Source organism: Hippopotamus amphibius, chromosome 8, assembly GCF_030028045.1.
Source record: "Hippopotamus amphibius kiboko isolate mHipAmp2 chromosome 8, mHipAmp2.hap2, whole genome shotgun sequence".
In the NCBI taxonomy this organism is placed as follows: Eukaryota; Metazoa; Chordata; class Mammalia; order Artiodactyla; family Hippopotamidae; genus Hippopotamus; species Hippopotamus amphibius.
This window is the reverse complement of record NC_080193.1, coordinates 58563932-58576595: the sequence shown is the minus strand read 5'-3', so window position 1 is coordinate 58576595 and position 12664 is coordinate 58563932. Positions and strand designations below refer to the sequence as shown.

Here is a 12664-nt window from a genome sequence, read left to right as displayed (position 1 = left end):
ACTCAAGAAGTTAGAAAATAACAAAACCAAAGGGAAGCAGATTTCAAATTATTCTTTGAATTTAGAAAAAAGAAGGAAAATAGCGTAACTTGAAAATTCAAGAATTAGGTTGTTGAAAGAATAACTAAATTCGCTAATACATTTACTGACCTAATAAGTAAGAACACATTGAAAGTGCAGTGCACAAAATGAAAATGGGAAAATAATCACAGATTTGAAGAAATTATAGAAACTAAAGGAACTATTAAGTGTCATATAAATGAATTTAAAAACCTATATTAATAAAATCATTTAGTAGTTGAAAATATAAATTTCCAAAGTTAATTCTAGAAAGGAAAAATGTGATATATTTTATAAAATTTTAAAAAAATGATCAATATATATCCCCTGTCACTCTTCCATCAAAAACTTCAAATCTAGATGAAAATTTCTACCAGATGTTTAAGGAAAATTGTTATAATGCCATTTCATCTCCTCCAGAGAATCTGAAAGAAATAAAAGCTTTTAAGCAACATAATGTTGATTTCCCAACCCCAAAAGTTAGTACCTCCCGTACACACAAAAATTACAAACTGTCTCTCTGATGACCATTACTGCAATTATTCTAGATAAAATATGATCAAATCCAGAAATATATTAAAGGAATAATTCACCATGAAATAACATCCTCCTCTCTTTTAAAGCAAGAACAGTCCGAAACTGAAAAAAAATAGTTAACATAGAATAAGCTTGGGGAAATATTTGCAACAAAGATTATAAATAATTAGATGCCCTGATACAAAATAGCTCTTCAGTTTCGTTTTTAAAAAGACTAACAATCCATATAAAAGTGGGCAAATTTCACAAAAAAAGAAACAGAAAAGGCTCTTAAACATGTGAGAAGACAATCAACCTCACCCATCAGAGAAAGTCAAATCTGTGGTGGGATTGCATTTTTTTCATTATCAAATTGATGATTGTTAATCACTTGGATGTCAGAGAACATCAATGAACCTCTATGGTAGGCCCTTTGGCAAAATGTATCACTGTTTAAGATGCGAATACACTTTCACTCACAATTCCACCTCTAAGACCTTTTCATACAAGTATGTTTAATGCGTTTGAGGTGCGATATGTACAAAGATATTCATTTAAATTGTTAGAGATGATGTTCATAAGCTTAAGCAGAAAAAACACCAAGTTAGGAAAATTTATGGGCCCAGTTGTATACATTTCATATGTCTTGGAATTTATGACCCTTTCTCCTGATCACGTACACAGAACTAGAGTAATGGTTAACAGGTGTAGGGAGGCACGCACTGAATTGTAAAGCTCTTTGATAATTATCTGAATATGAACTCGCGAGGAGAAATTCTGAATCTCATGAGCTAATTAACTCCTAGAAAAAAGGTATATAATCATGGGACTTCTAGCCTGTTTGCGGGTCTTTGTTTACCCTCTTCTGGTGTCTGTGCCAGAAGCTGTTGTACTCTCTTAATAAACTGTTACTCTGTTACTTAAAAAAAAAAAAAAAAAAGATTCAAATAATGCATTTGATAACCTTAAGCCAATAGATACATTGAGACCGTTACATGCACACCAAACTCACATAAGGTATTTTCAAACTTGACCATATGTTAGGTTCCAAGAAGTCCTAAAATTTTCAATTAATTGATGTTACAGAAAACTTTCTCTATACACAAAAATCAAATTAGAAATCAGCATCAAAAAGGTTAGAAAGCAATGCATTTGAAAACTAAAATCACACTTCAAAATAATGGATTAATAAATCATAATACATATATTTAATTATAACTGAATGAAATAGAATGTTCTACACAATAAATTTTCTGTGAAAGCCTTTTTTTTCTAAGTGGATTTTGTTTTTAGAGCAGTGTTAAATTCACAGCAAAATTGAGCAGAACAGAAATTTCCATATACTCCCTGTTACCCCTACACACATAGCCTCCTTCACTATCAACATCCCACAACGGAGTGGTATATTTGTTACAATCAGTGACTCTATATTCATACACTGATACATCCTTATCACCCAAATTCCATAGTTTACGTTAGAGTTCAATCTTGATGTTGTACAAACTATGGATTTTGACAAATATTTAATAATATGTACTACCATAGTATCATACAGAATAGTTTCACTGCCCTAAAAATCCTCTGTGCTCTGTCATCCCGCATTCCCTCCAAACCCTAGAAACCACTGATCTTTTTAGTGTCTCCATAGTCTTGCCTTTTCCACAATGTCATATAGCTGGAATCATATAGTATACAGCTTTTCAGATTAGCTTCTTTCACTTAATAACATGCATTTAGGTTTCCTCCATGTCTTTTCATGGCTTTTTATTCTTTTTAGCATTGAATAATATTCCATTGTCTGGTTGTACCACAGTTTATTTATTCATTCAACCTACTGGAAGACATCTTGGTTGCCTCCAACTTTTGGCAATTATGAATGAAGTGGCTATAAACATTTGTGTATAGGTTTTTGTGTGGACGTATATTTTCAACTCATTTGGGTAAATACCAAGGTGTGGTTGCTGGATCATATGGTACGAATATGTTTGGTTTCATAAGAAACTGCCATACCGTCTTCCAAAGTGGCTGTACAATTGTGCATTCCCACCGGAAATGAATGAGGAATTTCTGTTGCTCCATATTCTCTCCAGTATTTGAGTGTATCGGTGTTTTGGATTTGTGTCATTCTAATAGGTTTATAGTAGTATTGTTGGTTTAATTTGCATTTCCCTAATGACATCCGATGCAGAGTGTCTATTCATATGCTGTTTGCCACTAAATTGTTTTCAATAACTAAATGTTGCAAACAACCTCAATAGACCAAAATAGGGCACCAGATAGAAATTAGGATCATAGTCTATCCATTTGATAGAATACCTTGCAACAATTTTAAAAAGTAATACACTGACATGGACATTTCCCTGTGATTAAGTGTTGAGTGAAAAGTCAGTGAACATAATAGTGGGCGTAATATGTAATATTGTTTAAATAAAAAGAAAACAAAGTGTATTCTTTTCTATCATAACAGTATTTCTAGAAGGATTCACAGAAAACTGTTGTCAGCATCTGTCTTTGAGTGGCTGAAAGGATGGCTAGGGGAAAAGAGTGAGAAGGTGTCATACTTGCAGCTTCCCCTCGTGACTGACTGTCTTTCCAAGAGAGGTGATAGATGAGTGCTGACACCTAACCTTTCACCCTAGATTCCACTGGAAAAAGCAGCATACCTTTTCAAGTCAGGTCCCAGGGTGGGGTTAAGAGTTAAGGATGAAGTGGTCTTTAGCAAAGGAATGTAACAAAATTAACTGGCACACGTGGGGATTTAACTCTGACAGTGGCTTCGTCAACGTCATCCCCTGTTCTGAGCCTCTCATGGAATGAAAATCCATTGTGGGCTTGTGTGCACGGCAAAGTGTTCTTTTCTGTGTTTAGGTGGATTTTTTTGTCCTTCCTCCGTTGTTATAACAGTAAATAAAAAGTGAAATGGTGAGTTTAATCCATGTTAAAAATTAATCTGGATAATTAGAACCAAAATTATCCTACAATGAAATAGTGATTTTGTTATAATTATATAATGGATTGTATATGAAAAATTTCTAAATACAGCACTTCTTTTTTTCCTTCCTGTAACTCACCCTGTGGAATACTTTATTTTTAAAAAATTTTATCTTTAAATTTCATTTTTATTTTTTATTATTTTTAATTTTTTTATATTGGAGTATAGTTGATTTACAATGTTGTGTTAGTTTCAGGTGTACAGCAAAGTGATTCATACACACACACACACACACACACACACACACACACACACAGATTCTTTTCCCATATAGGTTATTGCAGAATATTGAATAGTGTTCCTGGTGCTATACAGTAGATCCTTGTTGATTATTTATTTTATATATAGTAGTGTGTATATGTTAATCCCAGCCTCCTAATTTATTCCTCCCCCCTACTTGTCCCCTTTGGTAATCACAAGTTTGTTTTCGAAGTCTGTGAGTCTGTTTCTGTTTTGTGAATAAATTCATTTGTATCACTTTTTTAAGATTCCACATATAAGTGATATTATATGATATTTGTCTTATTTCTGATGGAATAGCACGGTGAGCTCTTCATCGTCTATGTGCTCTGAAGCTAATAAAAATTTTGCATATGGCTTCTTATAAACCTTGTACATTATTCTTTTGATTCCTCCCGGTGGCAATTTTAAACACTTTGCTGTATACTAACTCTTTTACCCCTTCAGTCCTGTATCTAAAGTAAGAAATATCCTCCATTTTGCCCAGAATGGCTCTTCTTTAGCTATTGATCTTGTAACCTCCTACATCCTGTGGGATTTTGGTCACTTTTCTTGCTTATGTCTTCAATTTCTTTCTCTACACTAAGTTTTCTTTCTCTTTATAAATATACCTAGCATAATAACCTCAACAATATTTGATTTTATTAGCTTTTCCTGTCTTCTTCCTTCCCTTCTATAAATCACCTTGTGTAGTGTACCTCGATGTCTTTTCTCTTGTTCATTCCTTTCCCTTTTGCTTCTAACATCCTCTGCCTACCTTTGATGGAAATTGCTGTTTCAGTGGTCACCAGGAGTGATTTTTCACTGCATCTTTTTCTCAGTCTTGAGTCCTACTCTGCCACTCAGTAACTATGAGTTAACATAAATTACTAAACCTCTCTAAGGGTCAACTTTCTGATCTATAAAATAGAGATGATACTAATAATGATAGCCAATAGAATGTACAAAACGTGCCTAGAACACAGTATGAACTTAATCAACAATACCTTTGATTATTAATACTGCACAGTGACTTCTTACTCTGTAATACTTGACCTTTCTCTCCAACACGTCCTCTCCTTGAAACTTTTCCTTATGAAATCTCATATTGAGTTGTCTTCTCTCCACTCAACATTTAGATTTCTATTTTTATTTCACCTTCCCTTACCCTTTTCCCCTTTGCCTATCCCTTATTCTTATTTTAAAAATATCCATTGAATACGTAATCCATCTCAGACATGGCATAGATTTTTCTCTTAATTTCTTTATTTTGCCCCTTCTCATCTTTCTGCAAGGTGTCCATAGCAAACTCTTCTGTTCCCAAAGTTTCAACCGTCACCTCCAGGTAAGTGCCTCCTGAATTTCTGCCACTGATATGTACACCATGCTTCAAACCTATTTTTTCCATTGCTATGCTCAACATTCCGCTTTCTCCCCAAAGCCAGAAATTCTTCCTCTGTCCTCTATTTCTGTTAGAAACATCTTCATTCTCCTAAACATTTGAATTTAAAGGAGAACTCCCTTTGACACTTCTAGTGTGTAATAATTTTGCAGGTCCTACTGATGCTACTGCTACAGTTTCTCTAACAGCACCCATTCTGTTCTTTCAACTCACACATCAGAGCTTAAGGTTAAGCCTGTGTTATTTCTCACTCAGACCTTTGTGTGGTCTACTATTTTTATCCCTGACAATTATCATCTTCAATCCATTCTACACATCTCTTTAGCTTTCCCTTACTTCATAAGCTGAGATCTGGGCACAGACTTTCTCAAAATCTTTTGTTGGTTCTCTGTTGTAAGATTAGGAGACACTCCTTGAATAAGCAATCAACATTTCATGAACTGTAGCCCCCAACTGCTTTGTTATTACCTCTGGAGCAAGTTCTACCCTTTCTCTGCCTATGCATTTGTATAGGAGTTGCATCTTATATGTGGGTTAGATTCAACAAAGTTAAAGTTGCGTATGTTCAAGATCACCACTGAAAATCATCCGCAAAACTCAGTATACCTGGTTCTGTATATACAGTTTTGATGAAAATTTGTACATAAAACTATATTATTAAAATAATATTTAGCATAAAATAAAGAATAAATATGCAAAATATAATTTTATAGTGGATTCACTCAGAAATGGAAGACAGACCAAATTAAGGAAGAGTTGATTTACTTTCACCATCTATGCCCCGATACATTCCCACTGAGTAGCAGGAGTAAGTACCACATTATTAAATTGTTTTCTCTTCTTCCCTTTACTTGCTTTTTCTTTTGCAGAGGGTGTATATTTGAATGTTAAGACAATACACATAAGACAGCTGTTTATATGAAATGCCTTTTTTCTTGTGTCCATATCTAATATTCACTGCCACTCTTCAAAACCCCTTTCCAAATAACATCTTAGTAAAGCTTGCTCTCAGCCTTTCAAGCATACATATTTTCTAGCTCCTTGAAATTCCATAGCACTCTGTGATGGTTATATGGCTTTTATCTTATCCTTTTTTATAGAACGTTTGTCACTACTAGACTTTTTGTTCCACAAGGTCAGGAATTTGTGTTTCCCATTTTTCTCTAGTGCTCAATAGCTAGACAAGCACAAAATACTCAATAAATATTTGCTGAATCAAATTGAAGCCAAAAACACTGTTAGAGAAAAACTGTGTATGTGGTATTAAAGGTTAGTAGTGTAAAAATTAAAAGAAAGATTGCATTTCAGAAACCAATATTCAAAAAAATCATATTATTAAGTAAATCCATTTGGATTTTTTCAAAGATTCACTTCTCTTCATACCCATATCCTAGATATTAACTGCCAGTCATATCCCAGAACAGAAATTGTCCTGTTACAGCATGTTGTCTTTCATTAAGACAAAAGAAAGTCAAACAGTTTACTAATTAATAAATCTATTTTTAAAAAAATAGCCAAAACAGTTTAACAGAGAGAAGAGAAACTCTGGAAGCGATCGCATACATTTATTTGAGGAAAGCAGCACATTTTCTAGGAATTCCTAAGAACTCTTAGTTTTCCTGTAGATGTTGACTTCGTACTGACTTTTAACCTAACTTGTGTATTTCAAGATTACACAAATCAAAATAGTCCTTACAAAGTCCTGAGTGTGTGTATATGAGAGAGAGTGTGTGAGAGTGTGTGTGTGTGTGTGTGTGTGTGTGTGTGTAAGTGATTGCAGTAGCTGCTATGATGCTAACACACTGATTTTTGCTATTTCTGTTTGTTGTTGCTGCTGTTGTTGCTTGGACATTCTTATTCTCCTTGCTTAAAGCACAAAACTACAATTCCCACAAGAGTGTGTTTTACACACACACGTAAGGGTCAAGTTGAAAACATCTTTATAAATAAATCAGAAAATATTATGTAGAGCTCAACTTGATAATAAAACAACATTTTTTTTTAGCATGTGGTATCTCTTTAAAGAAGAATTATGACAGACAATTTGAACTTGGTTTACTTGGTTATTTGTACACAATTTTTTAAAAAGTTATTTTTAAAGATTTTGTTTTTTTAGATATTGGATATATATAATTTCTGTAACACATTTTAGTTCTATTAATCTTTACTTTGTTTTGAAAATACTAATTTGACCTGAGTTTCAAATATATAAAGGAAGTAGCTTAAACAAGGAAAGTTGTAATACTTGTTTTATTTTTTATTATGTTATGTCCAGTGATTTGACTATGTAAGGATTTGTCGATATAAATCAAGTAAAAATCAACAATCTTTAAGCACATTTACTAAAGTCATTTGCTTTTGGGTTTTATCCAATTAATGGTCATGAAATAGAAATTTAACTAAACTTATTGTACCTGGTGTACCCTCTTATCTACATTTTTATAAAAATTAAAACCAAACAAGAAAGGGAAAGCAATTAAGTTTCAAACATCCCCTGAAAAATCAGTGGGAGGAGAGAGCTATTGAAACTTGCAGATTTTATCTAAGCTATGTATTCATTTTTATTCATATCTCTGTTAACAAGCTATGTTAAAGTTATTAGTCATTTGCATAAGATTTTTCTTTACCTTTTACAAGCAGCATTTGGATCAGGGATGGCAAATAGGTTTTACTGCTATTATGACTCTAAAAGATTGATGGTGATTTATGGATGGGTTTGTTGAAACAATTCTAAGGTTATTCTGGAGTCAGTGGTTAAGAATGTCATGATGGATTGTGAAGTCTGAGGGGAAAACAAATGGAATTTGCATCTTGATTTACCAAACTAAAATTGGAAATTACTATATTATTCTTGAACTCTCCCTTTATTCTATTGTACTTATAGGTGATCCCATACCATTTAATGCTTAAGTACAGGATGTCATATTTTAGACTACAAATATGTATTATGCATTGATCTTGTCTTGCTAACTAGATTATAAACTCCTTGGTGACAGGAAATGGGTCCTATGACTTTCTTATATTACCTAAACTCTCTAGGAAAGTCTAGGCACAGAGTAATACCTGTATCTGTAGAAACTATCAGACTTTGTGGCATATGTGTATATGTTTCATCTTTATCATTCTAAAATGAGCTAGTATTTTTCTGAAAAGTTATGCAGAAATATAGTGGAAGGAAAATAAAATAACACAAAAGGATTCAGTGAAAAATCCATCTGTCTCCTATTCCAGGTACCTCAAGTCTTCCTCAGCGAAAGCAATCGCTTTTAACTATTTCCTGCATAGCCCTCCAGAAAGAATTCATGTAGAGACAAGCCTATGCATGGGCTTATATTGCTATATGTGTGGAAATATAGTCACAGATATTGGTAAACAGATAATTCTCTTCTAACATAAAAGAAAGCCTACAGCGTTCTCAGTTACAGGCCTTTTTTATTAACATGATTTGGAGATTGTTGTATTTTTACTTATGCAGAATTATCTCATTCTTTTTCACTCAAGTGTATAATTTCAATGCATGGATGCATTGTAATTGATGTTACCAGTCTTGCGATGCTAATTTATGTTGTTACCAGACTTTTGCTAATACATATAAATTAGCAACACACATTCTAGTATATGCATCTTTGTGCATTTCGGCAAATATACCAATGAAAAAAATTCTAGAATTAGAATTACTGTGGTGAAGAGTTGCTACATTTTTAATTTACTAGATTTCATAATAATTGCCCTACAGAGAGATTATCCCAATTTGTAGCCCCTTCAACATTGGGGCTGTTTTTTCACACCCTTGCCAAACCTATCTTTCTTTTATACAACTTTTTAATCTTAATCTGAGAGAGGAAAAAAATGCTATCAAATTGCTGTTTTGTTTACTTTTTTAATTGGAAGATTTTTTGAACACCTTATGTTTGTAAGCCATTATTGATTCATTGTGCCCCTTGCACTTCTATTGGTTTATTGATCTTTACCATATTGATTTATAAGAGCTTTTTCTATTTTAAAGAAATATGCCCTTTTTGTCAAATATGATTTTTTTTCTGTTTTATTGACTTTATGCTGATTCTGTAGATGGAGTTTATTGTTCAGTGTGGACAATGTTTATCAATTTATCCTGTATGTTTTCTGTGTGTGTAATGACCATTTCAAGTTTTATTTTTTGTTATTGTATTGTATAATGTTTGTGCATTATCCTTGTTATTTTAAAACACTTCTTTGATCTGTCTAGAATTTATTTTGCTATAAGTATCAAGTAAAGATACAGCCTTTTTTAAATTTTTATCCGGGTGTCTCATCAATAATCCTAACATTATAATTTTGTAATTATTTATTTGTAATTAATATTCTCTACTATTTTGAATTGCCAATTTTTATATTAAAACCACATACATAAATGACTTTACTTCTGATGTCTCTATGCTATTTAATGATTGATGCTTATTGATATCCTGTTATGAAAAAATTTAACCAATGTTACTTTAAAAACAGTTATAAATATATGGCATATATAGTTCCTACTCATCAATCTTCCTCTCCTTTTTTTTAGAAGATGCCTCATGATAAATTTGCAGTTTTATTTTCTTAAGTTTAGGATAAATTCATAGGACTACAATAATATTGTTACTATTTTATTGGGATGGTATTAATTTGGTGAGAAATAATACCTTTATATTAATATATCTTCTTCTCCAAACCAAACTATATCTTTATTCAAGGCTTCTTTTGAGTTTCTTTATAAACTTTTAAATTTTCATATAAATTATATACAGCTTTTGTGTAGTTTAACTCAAAATATTTTGTTTTGTGGTAGATTTTTTGGTTAACCTTTTCTTCTACTATATTATCTTTGTATATTTGAAATGTATTGATTTTTGTATAATTTTTGAGACTAGCTACATATTTTTTGAATTCTTAGTTTCTTACAGTTGTTATTTAGTTTTTACTGATTCCTAATTATGTGATTATATTAACTGCATGTAATGATATTCTTTTCTACTTTATACCTCGTTTCTTTCTATTGTCTAATTCCATTACATAATATTTCCAGGCAATATAAAATAATAACATTATTAGTTTTATTTATCATGTTAAGGCAAAATTTTATAATGTTCCTTCCTTTATATTCAGATTCATTAATGAAATGTTCACCTGTTTTTATTGTAAGAATATTTTAATCAATAATGTTGAATATTATCAAATTTGTTTATATTAACTGTGAAACTGATCATTTGTGTTTTTCTCTTATTTGACGTATAATAGCATGAATAATATATTTCTATATATAAAACATTTTTCACCAGTATTTTGTTTTTTTAAATTCAGTAGCCTTAAGTTTGAAGAACACATTTAAATACATAATGACTCTTGGACATATACAATCTAACATTTTTCCATTTCCCTTTTATTCACCCCACTCATTTTATAAGATGTTGGTATAGTCAACCAATAACTAGTATTTATTGTTACGAACATTTTTTTATTCACACTATACATTTACATTGTATAATTCAGAGAAGATAATTAATTAGAAGAAAAATACAAATATTCTGAAAAGGAGGAATAATTTGCAATGAAAAAACAATTTACATAGACAATAACCATCACTTTCTAGGAATTTCACGTTATTACTTTTGAAACATTCTGGCTAAACAATGCTCATTTTAATTTTTTCTTTCAAAGTCAATAAAGAAAAACATATTTCTCTAAATCTTGTTTGTATATATCTTAGCTACTAAGATGTTTAGTAACATTTTATATTCTTCTATGAAATGACATGTACATAAGTCTGAATGTGAGGGGTTGAGGTGTTAAGATTATAAGTGTAAATAGAAGGACATCTTCACCTTCAAAAAGAAAACATTTACTTAATTTTAGAGCCCCAAATGACACTGACAGCATTTATCTAAGTATATCTAGTATAAATCTGAAAGGGACTTATACTACTGTAAAAAAATATATCTTTAAAATTTGCTTTTAAAACTAATTAAACTTTCAATTATTTACAGATTTTTTTTTTAATAGGGTAAGGCAATAACTTGAAACTAAAGAAAGTATCAAGGTTTTAACACTAAGAACACTGTAACAACCAGGACAAGAGCTACTCAAATGCTGTCATGAAAATAAATTGTTAAACTATCAGCAAATAGATTTCTTGCTAATAGCAAGTTGTTCTGCCCCTGACTGAAGACAGTGACCACTCATTGTTACAGTGACTTAATTACAAAAATCAGATACATGTTGTTTCTGTTTTCTTAAGGGAGATGCATCAACAAGGCCTGGGTATGTGACGGAGATATTGATTGCGAAGATCAATCAGATGAAGATGACTGTGACAGTTTCTTGTGTGGGCCACCCAAGTACCCTTGTGCTAATGACACTTCAGTCTGCCTGCAGCCAGAGAAACTCTGCAATGGGAGAAGGGATTGTCCCGATGGGTCTGACGAAGGCGACCTCTGTGGTATTGCACGTTTCACTGCATTTTTTCTCTCTGGAGACTAGAACTTTTTAGTCCAGTCGCTGATACTTATTATATAGCATTTGTTCCTTTTAGTCATTCCTTTTAAATGTAACTTTTAGAGTTGAACCCTACTTTAAAAAATTAAATATGATCAGAAATTTCTAAAAATGAAACAGAAAAGGCAACCCTGTATCCAACTAATTTAACATTTGTACAGCTGTGTACATCATTTAGATCTCTCAATAGTCAGTGCTGTTCCCACAATTGAATTGATTATATTCTGTCAGTGAGTCGCTCCGAGCAGAAGATTCCGTTATTATTAAAATATGGGATGAAGTTTACTACCACCCAATGGATTTTGTCAGGACTTCTGATCATTACAATAGAAACCTTTTTTAGAAAGAGGAAACGAAGAAACTGGATAATGGAATCAATAGAATATTACTCGATTTTATATAATTTTCTCAGAAGATTCTAGTTATCATACAGTAGCTTTCTTTAGTATGCTTTATCTCATTAAAATGATGATTTCAATCTGATAGCTTTTGAGCTTTGAAATCACTTTTCACTAGTCATCTCCTTATGCCACCAGCACATTTAAAGCAATTACATTTCCTTCTCTGTGGGGACATCAGAGATTTAGCAAGGGGATTTTAAAAATATGTTTTCTAGATAATACTGAAGGTGACATCAATAGAGAAATGAAGAAGAGTTTACAGAACGATAAGAACAATAATGAGATGACTTGAGGCTGTGAGAAAATGACTTTAGGAAATGATGAAGCTGCCTGATTGGAAATAGGAGAGACAACTACATTTAAGCCTAAAGTTATCATATTTTGATCTGAATTGAGCATTAATAGCATACTGAGTGATATAAAAAAAGACTGTTATTATTTTTTAAGTTTATGTAATAAAACATCCTTTCTTCCCGAGAGTCTGTGATTCTGTAAAATAATCTTGAAACAGTAAATGCAACAGTCTTCCTTCAGTAATGCTAACATTTACACAAACAAAAG

The 12664-nt window shown here is 31.9% G+C and overlaps 1 protein-coding gene across 1 annotated transcript in view; it reads left to right on the top strand.

Annotated features, from left to right (window-relative positions):
• Positions 1-12664, top strand: part of LRP1B (LDL receptor related protein 1B) — a 1778947-nt gene that overhangs the window by 1144184 nt on the left and 622099 nt on the right. The window contains exon 22 of the mRNA XM_057745031.1: positions 11446-11646. Coding sequence (XP_057601014.1) covers positions 11446-11646 — 201 coding nt within the window. The remainder of the gene's footprint in view (positions 1-11445; positions 11647-12664) is intronic.